Source organism: Bradysia coprophila, chromosome X, assembly GCF_014529535.1.
Source record: "Bradysia coprophila strain Holo2 chromosome X, BU_Bcop_v1, whole genome shotgun sequence".
NCBI lineage: Eukaryota > Metazoa > Arthropoda > Insecta > Diptera > Sciaridae > Bradysia > Bradysia coprophila.
Window position 1 is genome coordinate 8,195,335 of NC_050737.1, and position 17,739 is coordinate 8,213,073.

At 37.6% G+C, this 17,739-nt stretch overlaps 1 protein-coding gene across 3 annotated transcripts in view; it reads right to left on the reverse strand.

The window, feature by feature from the left end:
* Nucleotides 1-265: 265 nt before the first annotated feature.
* The window catches only part of LOC119085775 (tubby-related protein 4), a 56,073-nt gene continuing 38,599 nt past the window's right edge, over nt 266-17,739 (reverse strand). For 2 of the 3 annotated variants that reach the window (XM_037196269.1, XM_037196270.1), the window contains exons 3-12: nt 15,002-15,166; nt 9,639-9,821; nt 9,290-9,566; nt 8,878-9,227; nt 8,654-8,812; nt 8,352-8,580; nt 6,118-8,291; nt 5,726-6,052; nt 5,457-5,648; nt 266-609 (exon numbers count right to left, since the gene is read on the reverse strand). In XM_037196269.1, the coding sequence (XP_037052164.1) occupies nt 493-609; nt 5,457-5,648; nt 5,726-6,052; nt 6,118-8,291; nt 8,352-8,580; nt 8,654-8,812; nt 8,878-9,227; nt 9,290-9,566; nt 9,639-9,821; nt 15,002-15,166 (4,173 nt within the window). In that variant the 3' untranslated portion in view covers nt 266-492. Of the gene's footprint in view, nt 610-5,456; nt 5,649-5,725; nt 6,053-6,117; nt 8,292-8,351; nt 8,581-8,653; nt 8,813-8,877; nt 9,228-9,289; nt 9,567-9,638; nt 9,822-15,001; nt 15,167-15,354; nt 15,517-17,739 lie in introns of those variants that run through there. The other variant, XM_037196271.1, reaches the window with a different exon arrangement.

Below are 17,739 nucleotides of genomic sequence, written 5' to 3' on the forward strand. Positions count from 1 at the left end.
GGTATATGAATAACCATAACCGAATATTTTTTTTATTATATATATATTGCACGTCTATGTTTTAATTTACTTTAATATTTAATTAGCACTCTAGTGTTGCTGGCTTAATGTTTTGTTTTAAGTGCAATGTGAGCCATCAATGTTATACGATATTTTCTCTTACCATTTTCCTGTTTATATTCTGGACAAAACTTGCACCAGCTGGACCAGCTGCTGGCCAGGTGATCTTATGTCTTTATTGTAAATATTCATTGTGTTGCTAAACCGATATTTTGCCAACACAATTCATACATGAAACACACACAAATAACGGAAGACCATCCGACACGATTGTTTTTCGTATTTTTTTCTTCAAATATTTTCCAAAATATAAATTGGTTAATCGTATTCGCTATCGCATTTTACTTATTTTGAAATTATTTTTAATCATTAAAAAACGAAATGTAAAAATCAAGAAAAAAAATTTCTTTAAACTTGGATGGAAAATAGATTCTATTTTAACCTCTGAGTTACGTTAGCTAATGCAACGGAGAAGGCTTGCAGTGCCGAAAACGGATACTGGAAGTCGAGAGTGTAAGCGTTCCCGTCGATACGTCCGAATTGCATTACCTGAAAACAGTAGAATTCAAGAAATTAGAAAATCGTTGGTCAATCGACGAATAAAGAAAATCAGGATATGTTGAACACATGATCTATTGGAGGTGGATTTTAATAATAAAAAAAAAAAACTGTTTCTCATTACTTTGGTCGAAGTACCAGTTTTTTTATAACACATAGGCTATAAACCTCTGACGTGGAAGATTTGATTGATAAATCGGTGAATTTGGTAAATTGGTAAATTGAATAGGAATGTACAAGTCGGTATAAGGCGATATGAGTTCATTTATTTATTTGAACCAATGAACCCGGCAATATAATTTGGTCAGATTCATTGACCAGAAATATCACTACACACAAGGAATTTTGAAAATCGACACATTTTCTTTTTCTCTGTTTTACTTGAGTTTCTCATTTGTCCATATAAAAATGCATGCAAAATTCACAAAAAACCACTAAACGACGAAAAAGAAAATGTGTCGGTTTTCAAACTTCCGCGAGTGTACGTAACAAATCAAGAAAATGTTTTTCTGACAATTTCTCATTACGTTTTTAAATGGAATGCCAAGTCATGACAGAAACATTTTCCATACATTTTAGGCAACAGTTTGTCCACACCACCTTTTGCTACTACATATATGTAAGACGTACAATCTAATCTTATTGGAACCTCCTCAGCTGCCGGTCGTTTTAATTTAAAGTGTTTAAGCTCCTCAAATCGTTAAAGTAAGGTGCTTCAAATATACGAACTGACTATTTGCATCCGGGTGCAAATGGCCTCTAATAATTATTTGTTTACGAGAAAAAGGGAAATTTTGTTCGGGTTGGAATTTGCTATTTCTCCCAGAGGTTAACACAACGTTTTTCATGAGGACATGTTGTGTTTTGCCGTTTTTCTCCACGAACATAGATCAGTCATGAAAACTAAAACAAAGTGACAGTTCGAATGAGAAAAGTTATATTTTCTCACTAGAAATGTCATTCGACCAGCCGTCAAGAAAACGCAAGTTTCTCATGGCCTATTGAGGGGAGAAAATAAGGCAAAACACAACGCCCGCATGAATAATACTATTTGCACCCGGTTGTCAATAGCCTCAAATACAATTCCTTCCTTGTGTGCACTGGCTTACCAATTGAGCGTTTCGACAGAAATAACTTGAATCTTTCTTGTGCAAACTGACCTACCACTTGAGTGTATCATCAGAAGCGCGTTGAACCTCTTGAACCTTCCTTCTAAAAACCGGCTGAACGTTTGAGTGTTTCGACAATTTGGTGGAAATATTGTATTTTAGACTACTTCGGCTATCTAGCAAAAATGAACACCGTCTTCCCTACTTCGTTTCATTAGGCCTGATTATCAGCTGAAAACCGAAGATTTTTCGGAGAAATAGGAACTAGGGATGAATTACAAATAAATAAAGTTCGCCCAATAATATACCCTATCTGCGTGCTATTCAATCGTTGAATAGCAGAACAGTAACGATAAGTTCGACAATTGGACAAGACGATGCAACTGAATTTTTGGCCATCGAGATTCGCATCAAACCTCAACCGTTAATCCTGTATGCCTGCTACATGAGTGTGTTTGATCTGCGGATTGCCATGAAACATTATCATCATGTAAAAGACATCGTAGAAAAGTACCGGAATCATAAAATATTGGTATTGGGGGACTTCAATCTGCACAACATCAATTGGTCACCTGACGAGGATGACGAGAATGTTTATTTACCATACGTTTCGACTGACCACAGCGGCAATGGAAACCGTTCAAGTTATCAAATTGATGCGTACGACTTTTTGGACAAAATGCTCAGCCTACCGCTTTTGCAACTTTCGAATATTCGTAATAATGCCTCCAACGTTTTGGATTTGGTTTTCGTGAATGTTTCTGATGTTTTTGACGTAACAACAGACCAGTATACCATTATTGAGCAATCTCAGCAAGATGCCAGACACATTCCATACGAAATAAAAATGCATTGCGACATGAGTTCATCGGCGAATGTGGAGTATGTCACAATTTACCAATATGCGAAAGGACATTACGAAAGAATGGCACAACAGTTAGAAGCCATCAATTTCCAGCATGAATTCAACAATAGAGATGTGGACTCGGCATACGAATTTTTCGTTCAAACAATGAAATCTCTAATTGAACAGAATGTCCCGAAGAAAAAGGTCAAAAAGTACTCAAACAAACCTAAATGGTGGTCTGATGAATTGCAACGATTGAAAAATCGTCGAAATAAGTTATACAAACGGAAGTCAGAATCGGAACTGGGTTCGGTGGCTGAATATGAAGAAGCACATAAAGCATTTAGCGAAGAAAATGACCGTCGGTATAAAGAGCACATTCGTATCGTGCAAGAAAACGTCAAATCAGACCCAGCTGAATTTTGGAAATTCGCAAAGTTGAATGGTGGAACCGAAAAGTATCCGGACAGAATGATCTGTGAAGACAGGGTTGGTACTTCAACCGAAGAAATAATCGACATGTTTGCAGACTACTTTGAATCATTGTACGTAGCCGATACAGAAAATTGGAATTTCGACGAAAATTATGTTCCGATAAGTAGAGCAGAGGATGTCAATCTGTCACTTTTTGATATCGAAGCTGCAATTCATTCACTTGATTGGAAGGGCGGTGCTGGACCTGATGAAATCAAGCCGTTTGTTATCAAAATGTGTGCATCAGTAGTCGCTTGGCCAATGTGGTTATTGTTCCAAAAATCATTCGACTGTGGGAAAATAGCGGCGGCATCAAAAGTATCGCGAATTGTTGCTGTCTACAAAAAGAAAGATTCCAAAACAGACGTCAAAAACTACAGAGTTATTGCCATCCAAACGATGCTCATGAAAGTCCATGATGTGGCCGTTAAACGTGAACTCAGTAAAATGATACAGCCGCAATTGAAAAGTGCTCAACATGGGTTCAGAGACAAGAGGTCAGTTGTGACGAATTTGTTAGGCCAGACTACGCTTGCACACAAAGCATTCGAACGGAGCTGTCAATTGGATACATTCTATGGCGACTACAAGGCAGCATTCGACAAACTGATCATCATGCTGTTGATCATCAAATTTGCCAGATTTGGAATTGGTAAAAACACTGCAAGATGGTTGTGGCAATATTTGATCGGCCGTGTAAATTATGTTCAAATTGGAAAGTCGAAGTCCAGATTGTACGAGTCACCATCTGGAGTACCACCTGGAAGTTCTTTGGGACCAGTAATGTTCACCGTTTTCATTGATGACTTGGTCGACGTATTGGAATTCGCTCACACTTTGCTGTTTGCTGACGATATGAAATTGGCTTCCATTATTTCTGACCTCGAAGACACTCAAAGAATGCAACGAGACATCGATAACGTAATGAATTGGAATGAAAGAAATCGACTACATTTCAACAACGACAAATGTTATATATTCAGTGCATACCGACACGATTCATCATTCATTCAAGCGAATTACACAATGGGCGATCATGTGATTGAACGCGTCGAAGAAATGAATGACTTGGGCGTCTTTTTCAACAGATGGTACCATCCTGGATATCACATCGAGCAAATGACGATGAAGGCTCGACAGATGGTTGGATGCATTAAACATTTTTCGAACGGAAATTTCACCAAAGAAACGCAAAGGATTCTCTATGTAGCGTACGTTCGTTCGAGATTGGAATTCGCTTCGACTATATGGAACCCAGCTGCACAGATATACATTGATGACATCGAGTCCATACAGAAACAATTCGTCATATATCTACTGGAAAGTCGTACTAATGCGACAACATATAGATTGGCTCCATACGAGGATCGGTGTAAGCTGCTGAATTTGCAAAGTTTGGAGAAGAGACGAACAGTTGCAGATGCCGTGCTTGCCTTTGACATTTATAAGGAAAATATCAAGGATGACATCATTTCACCGAATTTTATACGGAATGAGAGCGTCTACGATCTTCGACACTCTACTCTGCAGCTACTGGTTGAACCGAGGGTGACGACCGTATATTTGTCGAATCAGCCAGTTGTACGGATGATAAAGTTAATCAATGAACATAAAGATGTAGTGACTAGGTGTAACGGCAGGACTTTATTTAAAAGTGAAATTATGGAAAAACTTTATGACGACGGACTGTGATGCTCTGATTGTGATGTAAAATTAAGTTTATTTATTGTGTAGTGTAAGTTTTGATGTATGCTATCATTGTTTTATTCAGCCAGTCTTGGCGGTGATAAATAAATTCATTCATTCATTCAAAGTGACAGTTCGAATGAGAAAAGTTATATTTTCTCACTAGAAATGTCATTCGACCAGCCGTCAAGAAAACGCAAGTTTCTCATGGCCTATTGAGGGGAGAAAATAAGGCAAAACACAACGCCCGCATGAATAATACTATTTGCACCCGGTTGTCAATAGCCTCAAATACAATTCCTTCCTTGTATGCACTGGCTTACCAATTGAGCGTTTCGACAGAAATAACTTGAATCTTTCTTGTGCAAACTGACCTACCACTTGAGTGTATCATCAGAAGCGCGTTGAACCACTTGAACCTTCCTTCTAAAAACCGGCTGAACGTTTGAGTGTTTCGACAATTTGGTGGAAATATTGTATTTTAGACTACTTCGGCTATCTAGCAAAAATGAACACCGTCTTCCCTACTTCGTTTCATTAGGCTTGATTATCAGCTGAAAACCGAAGATTTTTCGGAGAAATAGGAACTAGAGATGAATTACAAATAAATAAAGTTCGCCCAATAATATACCCTATCTGCGTGCTATTCAATATTTAATGAATTACTCAGCATATGAAACCGAAATTACCGAAAGGCATGAAAAAAAAAACTGTTTACACACCTGCTTGCCACGAAATTCAATTTGAAAGTTCTTCGCTGATTCTTGAGTAACACGACCGCCAAAATCCAACTGATACACTTGGCTATTTTCGTTCCACATCGGAGCCTTATTATGCATAACAAATTCCCTTCGAAGTGGTGCTGGATGCGAAATTGTTGGAGTTCCATTCGGTTCGATCTTTCCACGTTTCAGCTGAAACGAACGAAGCAATAAGTCGTGAAAATGCAACCCCTACGACCGTGTAAAACTAAAATTGCTTTTCCACCTACCTTTTGACGTAGCTGAGCCTTCTGGAACGTCTCCAAATCGCGATACTGTTTGCTGTTGTTCGGCTTGTCATCCATTTCTTGTTGATTCGATTCGTCGTCGGAACTATCGGGCTGAGGCTTCTTTCGCTGGCGTCGATTTAGTAACGGGGAATTAAGAATATGTCGAATGGGCGATGCACTTTGATGCCGTTTTCCCTTTTTGCTGGGAGCTGGTGAAGCGGGAGAACTTCGGGGTTGTCGGTGTGGTTTCGGCGATGATGGAGGTGTATAACGACTCTCATCTAGGTCACGTAATCGACTAATTATATTTTCTAGTGTTGTAAGTGCCTAAATGATAAGAATCTGAGGTTAGAAAAGTCAATATTCGAATGGCAAGTGCATTGAATTGCAACCTGTGTGTGTAACGATACCGATGTCTTCTGTTCTGTTGTGGAAATTTCGACGTGTTGCACTTCGATTTCTGTCTTCGACAATTGAGCATTCTCTTCCTTCCGTCGTCGCCTTGCTTCCGATAATTGTTTGATAAAGCTGAAACTGTTTTCGCTCTTCTTGCCTAATATAGGCGAATCTGAGCTCAAGAACCTAGAACCATCGGCATCGTCTCCGAAACGATGTTTTCGCGAAAACAGCGGACTGTCTGTGTAACTGGTAATCACTTCAGATTTCTTGCGTGTCATTCTATCATTTTTGGTATTCCCTTTCGAACTATTCGGTCTATTCGTTTCGCTGGTAAGGCTTTGCTCGATCCGTGAAGATTTATTATTCTTACCACTAGGCAGGACGGTTGTTGGAGTTGTTGCATTATTATTACGACTATCTAAAAGGCTACTTGGTAGTTGTTGTTGCTGTTGCTGTTGTTGCTGTGACGATTTTGGCTTGCGACATACGCAATTCGACTGTTTGCATTTTGAACATGTGGACATTTTTTCAATGTCGTTACCGTTACTCTTGGACTCTTTAACATATTTCTCAAGCTCATTAGTTCTGTCACTCTTTATTCGGTTAACTCTCTGTTGCGTTAACTCTGTGGACGTATTTGGTTCAACAGAATCGGATGACGAATCTGTTTCGGATGTTTCATGTAACTTTGGCATGGCATTGTCAATGTCATTGTTGTTGTGCTTGCGGAAATCCTGGAGAATATCACACGAGTCAAGACTTTTCGATTTGCCGCATTGCTGCAATTTCTGCTTACGCATGTCTTCGCTCATTTTCTTGTTCTTCCGTGGCTTTCGGTCGACAAGGACCAGACGCTTGTTGGGCGCATCTTTTCGTAACATCGATAGAGCTATGTCTGACGGCACCATTTCGACGGAGTCAAGATATCCCACACTGCAGCTGCGGGTTATGGATTCGGATAGACATGCTGGAGAAATAGATATTACCGTTGGAGTGCGACGCATTTTTGACTCAAGGACTGATGGGTTCGTCGAAGTGGTTGGCGTTTCCTCGTCAATGTATTGAATTTCTTTCTTCTTGACCATTGGTTTTTCTTTGCTCGTTTTCCCTTCTAAGCGATCCAAATTTAAGCTCAAGTTGAACGGTACTTGGCTGCCATGGGCACTTGTTTTTGTTACGTCGGACATAACAGCACTTTTCACTTGAAAGACATTGTTCGCATAATCTATGCTACTGGAATAACTCATAACAGTCGTTTGGGACGCTGGCGGACGATCAAAGATTATATCACTTGGAGCTACAGCGTTTTTCGGCGATTGCAATGTTGGGACGGATCCTTCACAGCACAGTGGTGAAATAGCATGACGTGATTGACCACTAGAATTTGATGAAGAACGACTGTATTGCGTTACAAGACTGGTGTAGCTGGGCCCAGGCCTCGGACTGGATGCTTCGATATTCTTCGGTCGGGCGATCGGTGTGTGATGTGTGACTTCTGCAAATTCGACATATGGAAAGTCATCTTCGTAAGACTCAGCCTTTGCTAGCGGACCCAATGCGTTTGGTTTTTCAACCGATCTGGATGGTAGATTTGAACGATTCCGTGGAATAAATTTACTCGGGCGGGGTGACATTGGTGCAATTGTCGTTAGAACTTCATTCAATCGCTTCTGGCTAATCGGCGATTCTTCTTCGTCCTCCGAAAATATATTTGGATTGAAGGTAGGATCTGGACCGCCTGGTGAGTCGTCTCGAAGTTCGGTAACGACAACAGTCATCTGACGAGGTTGCAAGTGAAGTAGCGACGTTTTATACGAAATTTGTCCTAGATTAGCGGGAACATTCTTGGCTATGCCGTGAATTTTGAATTTGGTTCCCCAAATATTTGAGTTCACTTCAACTAATTTCACTTCCTCAGGCAGAGTATCAACATATGCTAGTTCGTCGGAAACTTCATGATCTTGTGTTGACGATTTTTCGCCTGTGCTGGCAGTTTTACGCTTTCGTTCTTGTTTTCGTTTCCGGGTGAGTTTGGGTGATCCTTTGCATCCATCATCCACGTCACTGTCTGACGAATCCGTACGCCCGTTAGTGTTAATTGTTGAATGACTTGACGCAGACGAACTTTTTGGCGTAACGTCCGAATAAGGAAGGAACACACCCATTTCTACATTGATGGAAATTAGTATGGGCAATCTAAACGTATCAAGAAATCAATTATTCTCACCGTCGGTTTGTGGATCGAATATGACGAATTCTGGACGAATTTTTGAAGTTCTTTTGCCTTTCAGCAGTGGTACAAGGCCACCCAGATATTCCAAGTAGAGAGTGTAACAGGTACCCGAGCTGAGATTATTTTCATCGTCATGCCGAATCATCGTACAGTGCAGTCTTGTCGAACAAGCTGGAGGCCTAGACACAAATTCTCTCAATGATTTGGCGTTCGGAACACAGCACTAAAAAAACCAACAAAAATTTTAAATTCAAATCCATTTGCTGTCCACAGTGAATGTGGTGACCCCCACTCACCCGAATTGTTTGAGCAAATAAATGTCCTATCAGATTCTTTATACGTGAAGGAAGTGGCAACCGTGGAATATATAATTCAGTGCCAATACAACTCTGGATTTGTAACCGGCACAACAGTTGTAACGATGCGACTCTTCTTGAGACCCAAGCAATGTGCACCTAGATAATTGTAAAGAAAGGGCGAGGTCAACTCATGTGATTATTTCGGAAGAGATAAAGCTCACTTGAGTTCCAGTCGCTATGAATAATCTTTTGTCATTATGACCCCATGTTAGAGCTGACACAGTAGTGGTGGTGTTCGGTATTTGTGTTGTATATAATAACATGCCCGATTCCGTGTAAAAATTTAAAATATTTTTGTAAGTCGTGACATTTTGAGCATCGCCGTATTGAGTGGTTTGTTGAGACGTGCCAGCCACAGCTAGTAATTCTCGTGAGTTGCTCCATTCCATAACAAATCCTAACGATCCATTTAGACCGGTGTTTATGTGAGCTGGTGACACATCATCGAACGATTTCAACAGATAAATAAAGCCATTTTGAAAGCTCACAGCCAGTACAAACGAACGCTTAGCTGCGGAAACGTTGGTAGAAATGAGATTTCTCGATAATTACCTTAGAGACAAATTTCCTTACCAGCATTTGATACACCCGGTTCTGTGTCTTCACCTTCTTCCATTTTAAATTTCTCACAGGACCAAGCCATTGAGGTGATTCCAACATCTGAACACAATTGCACTTGTGACACCATGGCCCCGTGAACATCCATAACGATTATTTGACCTTGTGTGGTTCCGAAGTACACTTGGTCGTCCATAGGCGTCCATATTCCGCACGTTATTGTTGATTCCAAATTCAACATTGACGACCAATACCGTTGTCCTGCTACCGACCCAACCAATACGAAACCATCCTTTATGAGACAGGAAAATATTTGGTTTTTCTAAAGAGTTTCCTTCTATTTTCATGTTTAAATCAAATCTACCTGATAGCAAATCAGTGCCATTCGTCCGTCATGCGACCAGGAGAAATGTGTTACTGGCGTATTTCGATCATTTATCAACTCAATGGACCATCTACCCTCGTATTTGATCCAAACGAAAATGATGCCCGATGAGTCACAGGACGCTAATTTCTGATACGGTTCGTTCCATTTCACAAGAATTACCTGCAATATTTAATGTGCAATGGGAAATCAGTTAATTGCCGTATCTCTCTTTAACGACAAACGTAACAAGGGATAATTGAAAAGGTAAACATGATTTTCCCATAACGCTCAGCAATGCCATGCAATTAGCCTTATATCATAAAGAGGAGGCGACATTATGAAAACAGCGTTAGCGACGGAAAGGTTGAAATCGTTAGGCCCCGTTGGGTAATCGCATGACTGTGATGACATAATTGCTTAAGCACATACATGGTAAAGTAATAAGCTTGTTTCCGAATCGACGCTAAATGCAAGTAAAATTTTAATTGTCTTGCGATGGTCGAGTTTCTTCTTGACATATAATATGGCATTTCACTGGTGATTGGTACTTTTCACGGATATAAAAGATGCCAAATTCAAGCATATTACCATAAATTTGTTTTGGCAAAACAGTTGTGTGTCATGCCATACCTTATTGAATTTTGTTTGCCTGGGACGGTTATCTCGTATTTATCGTCTAGCGCAAAACTGTTTATCTCGATATGTCTGTTCTCGGCAGATAAAATAGCGCCCAAATTGATAATTTTGTCGATTTGGATTATGTATCATGCCTTCGGCTGGGTACATAACTTCCGAATCGTTAAAATAAACCTTCTGGGCGGAGATGCATAATCAACTATTATATATCGCCCAAAACCACTTACAGTGGAATTGTGACGCAAGTCCGTTTATCCACTTACAAAAGATATTGGTGGGAGTGACGCTGACAGCTTCGACACGCAAAAGGAAATGCGTCACAAATGGCAGATGATGAGGAAAGTGTTAACAACTGATTGAAAAATTTGTTACTAAAAAATAAAAGACGGCCTTGCGTCTGTACGCAAATAATTTATCAACAAAACATTGAACCGAAAAAAAAATTGCGTCACAACTGGCAGATGATTAGGAAACTACTGTAAGGAAAATTGTTACAAATTGTGAAAAATGTGTCATCTTAGAATCTCGTCTTGGCCATACCCTGAAAATTTCAGCCAAATACACCGAGTAATTCAAAAGTTTCGGGTAGCAGACAAGATGACAAAGGTTGGTGAAATTCCTCAATTTCAAAACTCGTGACTTGTCTTAGAACTTGCGTCACGGCGCGTTATTAACGTGGCGCCATGATCAATGGTTTCAGCCAAAGTATAGTATACTAAGCCATCACATTTGAAATATTTGAACGTTTTACGTTTCCTAACAACGAAAACATTTTCATTTTTGGTCTAACAAATTGGCAAAGAAATTACCAGAGTTGAATTGTAAGTTTCCACCCACTTTTTATTCAAATAAACAGAAATGAAAAAAGGTAAAGCGAATTTGACCTACAGCTCAAAATTTCCACAGCATAAAATGGAACGTGTGTTGTTCAGGTTGACATTAATGTTTAAAAGGCTTTTGTAATCACTAACAATTCATCCCTGAAAGCACCTTTTCACGAAAAATCCATTTAAATAACAATTAAAAAGTAGAGTACTAGTACTTTCATAATGCATGATTTAGTCTGGAGGGCCTTATATGTACATTACACCGACAAAAATTGAATACAAATTTATTTAGATTTATGTGTGGATTACACGATGTTGACGTGCAAAAACACACCGCATTATTAATACATAAATTAATCAGGGTTGTTATTTATTATGTGAAACAACAAGAATACGTTCATCAAATCCAGTCACGTAGAAAGTTTGTATTAATATGTTAATTTAAAAAGTTTCTTTTCCGCATAATATATGGCGACACACAACCGATACTCGAGTCAAAACAACGTAAAACTTTTAACAGGTTTAGGGTCACCGATACAAAGTACGTGTACGTTCATTCACATGGAATGTTGGGAAATTGGGTTGAATTGAAAGTCTTGTTCTATCGGATTAAAGATGCGGTTTGTGTTTAAAAACTGTTTTGACAGCCTTTGAGGGCGTTGCACACATATGGTGACTCGACCTACATAATCCTATCATGTTGAAATTATGATTTTATTGAAGTGAGTTCTGAGAAAAGTTACCAGTTTGCCTGAATTTGCATAAAATGCCGAGTTTTTTCAGAGATGGTCAAAAATAAATCCATTTTTTATTGAAAGCTAACACATTTCAGGTGGTTATTGTCGTCTTAAATTTTCCGAAAAAGATTTATGTGAAAAGATATCAGCGAAAATACACGACAATCAACGCCCAAATATAGGCTTTTCGACAAAGAAGCCTACATTTGTGTTTTGTGTTTTATTTTCTCTGATATCGTTTCACCAGAATCCCTTTTGAAAAATTTAAAAAATTGATTTTGTTGTGACCAGCTCTGAGAAAACGGTGCAGTCTTCGAAAATTTAGGTAAACTACTGACTTTTCTCAGATCTGGTCCAACTGCTATAACTAAATCAATTATGAAACACATTCGTGATCGTTATTGTGGTCGTAGATTTTTCGTACAAAAAGGGTTCTGGTCAAAAATAAAATACGAAAAACACAAATGTAGACCACAATTTTAGACAAGCATAAGGCATTGCTAAATAACCAAGCCAAGCCAGGGCCTATTTTTGGATTTTTTTTTCTAAAATTTCCATAAAAATTGCTAAAAATTTCCAAAAACTGCGAACGTCCAAAAACCAAATTTTTCCACCATTTCGAACGGTTTTGGCAACTGCTGAATCAGTCTTGCGTTTTAACTGACTCTCGATTATTTCTTGACACTATCAGATTTCAAATGACGACGAGCATGATTAATTTGAAAGATGATAGCGTCAATAATCAAACATAAATCATTGAGAGCCGGCTAAAACATAAGTCTGAGGTCCGGAGTTGCCAAAACAGTTCGAAATTATGGAAAAATTTGGGTTTTGGACGTTCGCAGTTTTTGGAAATTTTTGGCAATTTTTTGGAAATTTTGGAAAAAATTTCCAAAAATAGGCCCTGAGCCAAGCATAAGGCTGATAACTGAAAAACAAAGTTAAGATGCTTTTCTTTGACATATTCTTGTTAAGTTGAGAAGTCTTTGGAAAATATTAGTCACGAAATTTAAGAAATTTAAGAAAAGGTGCGAAAGGTTCTAAAAACATTAGATGCTAAGCACAAAACTTAAATGTTTCAAGAATATTCTCCTGCCGAATTGTAACCCTAAAAAATCTTTGAGATTGTGTCCTGTCAAGTTTGCAAAACATTGCAGGTAGAGAGTGGAATAATCGCACAAGTCAAATGAATAATTTGAGACTCTTTTTGTAGTGCATTCATTGTACTATCAAAATACAAACTCAGTTGGACAGAAATACAACGCGTATTAAAGCCATTATAAATCCTGACGCTTTATTCTACCACGGCGATGCATGTATCCAATTATCTTTGCCGATATTTCCCTTTGATAATAAGCTTATTGCTGTTCATTCTCATTTAGTAGTGCGGTACGATGGTATGATAAACCATGTGATTACTTAATATCGCATACATCGAAACTAATGAGGTTAACACTATAAAGCCCACTTACAAATTAAAATAATTTACTGAATTTGCTACTGAATCTCGTTACTTAATCTCCTTGTTTGGACAAGTCTATAGCCCCGCAACCTACAATTTGTAATAATGCTGACGAATGTGTTTTTCTTAAACCTTACTCTCAACATGTTACGCAATTTTTCCCTGCATTATTCGAAACACAATTCAAGCGATAATGGTTATGTTACAAAATGCTCTAGAGAAAACCATCCACAATACACCTCTGCTATCATAATAAGAGTCCTGCATATTGCAAACGTCATGAAGCCTGCAGTTGATATTTAATTGGAAATGCAACATTGAACTACATAACACAAGTAGAACACAAGTTCAATGCAATGTTTTCAATTGCAATTTTCCTATTTTCTTTTGCATAGTATAAGGTTTCTCCTATACTCATTTGGCGTTAAACAATTTGATATGTTTCGTAGGTGTGTAACATTCGAACAGCATTAATTTACATATCCATAGTCTGGCAACAACAACACAAAGGAATGAATGTTTAGGGGACTAGGCTTCAGACTTTGTTGATAGCCTTTCAAACACGACGCAAAGGTGGTAAAACGTAAATTTTTTTATTTTACAGGGATTGGTTGATCATTCACATATGGCAAGAATATCATTATCGATAGAAAAACTTTTCATTCGCTTTGTCGTATGTAAGATCATATTAGCGATTATTTATTCTTTTTTTCGTCGCTGTCAACAACAGACGCCGACATGGCACAGATTTTTCACTACCTCTGAAGTTCAAAGAAAAACTGTTCGAATTGCATCGGAAAGCTTAATGAATATTTAATACATTAACTGTAACCTCCACATGAAAATAACTCCGTAGTAACTTCCGAGTTTCGATTTTATTGCTAGATATTTTAGGGACCATCAATAAAGAACGTCCGTCATGAATGGAAGATGGGTTTGTTAAAGTGTGACACGCAGACAAGGGGGGCGATCCAAAATTCTGAAAATTAAGTAGAAGTTCTCTAGAGTCTAGATACTGATTTAAATGCATATGTTGCATAAACCGTTGTATGAATCTCGGTGCTAAGTACTTTCAGGCTCTAGATGTGTAATTATGACACGAGGCCGCAGGCCGTGTGTCATAAAACACATCGTGATCACAATAGCTATGGTATTTTGATGTAAAATGGATTTGCAAGGGTCCATATTCTATCACTTCTCCCATAGATAAGTAATCTACAATTAGAAGACCATTACACTAATAAGTGAATACCTTAAGTTCACAAAAGATCTTACTTGACCTAGGACCGGACTTTCTTTATAGTTAAATCGGGCGACTTTCACTTCTTTATTCTAATTACTATATTGACGCCCTTTTCGACTAAACCTTAACCTTGGAGCTTTTCAACAGCCAATTCGAACCTGTTTGAATAAATGATGAGTATATTATACGAATGGATTGTATATGTTACATGCTCTGCCCTATTCCCTGACCTTACTACTTCTATCAAGGAAATTTTCCAGTTTTCGGTAAGGCGTCGTTAGACATTTTCCATATAATAAATGGTAGATCAAATACCAACAGTTCAAATACCCACAGGAGCGAAAGCCTGAGCTTGGTGTAAAATGGACAATCCCCAAGGATATTGCATGCGTTACGCTGGAAACCACTACTGTTTCTTCGACATTTCGTTTTCAATTCAATAACTAGAAACTTACATCTGAACGATGTCCTCTCAGGTTGTAATTCGTCCGAAGGGGATAATCCATATTTTTCTTGCAGTGCGATGTTGTAAATGTAACGCCAACGATGCCGCGAATATTTCCTGTAGCAAGCCATCCTTCTTGATAGTAGTTGGTTCGATTCAATTTCCAACCATCATCCTGGAATGAAAATGAAATGTTTTGCAAATTAATAATTTAACAAAAAAAAAACAACAAATAACAAAACAGCTTCTATAAATAAAGCCGCCATTCCAATTATTTTGTAGTTTTAATTGAGTTTCTGTCGAACTGAACGACTGAATTGGTTTTATTATTGTTTTGAAAAATAAATGAAGTTGTAAATTGACCTGAATTCGTTTTTTTTTTGGGAAAAGTATTAATTAAATCCGTTGCTTCCAGCTCTGTAATTACACAACCTAGAAATTACGGCGCCACACATTATTTCAGCTTGTAAATATGAGAACTTTGTTAATGATGGGAAGCTATTTTTTATAAACAGAGCAGTTGTCAGTCTGTCTGTGAAGCAGCTTCCGCCACAACAGTTTTCTTCAACAATAATTTCAACGACCACGAGAGTTACCACAGCTCGAGCTACTAGGCATATCAACTCAAGGGATATGATTCTTCGATAATTACGAAGCCACTGACGATAAATGCGTAAAACATCACCTTAAGATTCTTAAGTTAAGATACATAGAAAAAACAAATGAAGTAAAAAATCTCGCATCACACTAAACCATCTTTGAAAAAAAGAAGTAGTAGATTCAATGATTTTGTTGCCGTTTGAATTGATACATTTCGTAAGTCTTTGCCAACCTCAGTCGCATTGCACATACATTGTGACGTTTACTATTATTGGTCATTTTATTACGAAATGCTCATCACAATCCGTACATAATAATTTATTAATCGGTTTCGCTCAAAACATCCATCCCAACAAATAATCATTTTCAATTTCCTTTTATAATTGAAAATTTATTTATTGGTGCGATGTGGTTTTCTGTATGATAAATTAACTTTGCTGGAGTGGTGGCTGGCAAAAAATTTTCATTTAAATTTGCGGACGCTGGAATAAGATTAACCGAAATACATCTTACATTTCTCTAGAGTTCATTTCCACTTCAGATAATGTTTAATGTGGCGCAGATGATTTATTTTATTTTATTTTTATTTTGGCCGAATGGAAAACGAAACGGTACAAGTTTCATCGCATAGATACGAATTGTCTGTATCTTTCTGTTTAAGGAATGACAATAACAATCGTTTAAGAATTAAACCGAATACAGATGTGAATTTACAATTATAAATAGAAAAGCAGGGTGGTACTTGCAGATTTAATGGCCCCGATTGAGAATCTTAGGCAAGACAATTAAATACTTGGCGTTCATGGTCATGGTCACATTGTTCTCGTGGAGAAAAAAAAATCGGGATGTATCGGGCCTGTCTTCGTGATGTCCTTGTTAATAGTCATTTACATAACAAGGGATAAAAATTTTAAAAGTCAAGTAGTTTCGAAGCGAAGAAGAAGGTTTTTGTACGGATTTTATATACTGATTGAATTATGAAATCTAGGGCTTTCGATACATGTAGCAAGTAGCGCACTTTATTTTACAATTTTTCTACAACACACATACTCAGAGGTACCCTTATACACACTGGTTACGATGGAAGCAGTTTCAAATTTTCAATTAACTCATTAAATGTAAAAATGAACAAAATGAAAATCTAAAAAAAAATTGTTTGCTTTGAGCCAACGGTGATACAATCTATCAAAACGTATTGTTGATTGAAATCAAATTGGTATCTTCAAGCCGATGAAATCTGGCAACATCAAAACACTTCGAACAATAATACATTCTTCAAATTTCTCTTTGATTTCCGCTTAGCATTCTTCAAGAAAAGATATTGTTACGAAATACTATATTGCCAATTGGAATGAATTTCAGGCATGACGTTGTTGTTGATCCTAGAATCAATATCTGATGATGTAAATTACTTTTTCACACTTTGTTACATTTTAACTAGTTTCTGATATGTGTCTCACACGCCAAAAATATGTTTTTCTTAAAAAAAATCTCTTTAAACACAACATAATTGTACCCTAAGTGTTGCGGGAATGTTGCGTATTTTCTTTTTTGTAGAAATAACATTCTGCAGTTTTCAACCAGAAGTAAATCAGTTCATAGTTTGGAACGTTTTATTTAATCAGTTCATAGTTTGAGTTTCACAGTGAGGAGGGTACTCGAATAATTTTTCTGTGTTTCTGAGAAACTTTACTAGAAAAAAATCTGACGTTCAATTGGCATAAGAACTGAAGTTCCTTAATAGCTCTGAAAAATGCAATTTTCAAAATTTCATAAGGTTAATTTAGCACTGGAAAAATGACAAACCAAAATTGTACATGCTTTTGTTTTCTCTAGGGACGAAAATGTAAAGCGTAAAATACTATTTATAAAAACTGAAGTCTTTAGAAATTCAGTAAATGACGTTTTTAACAAATTATTAAACAAAACTCTCAGAAACTGTAGAAATATACAGTAAAATAATAGTTATTTATGTAACAAGAATCGTATGGAGGTGCCAATCCGAGGCGAAGGTAAGGCTGGCAAGACATCGTGTGCGATAATATACCTCCATACAATGTTTTATGCAATGAAGCAAATCGAATAAATACCGAAGATAATCTTAGTGTGACTTCAGCTCCGCGTGGCTTTTATCGCACTAGTGCGATA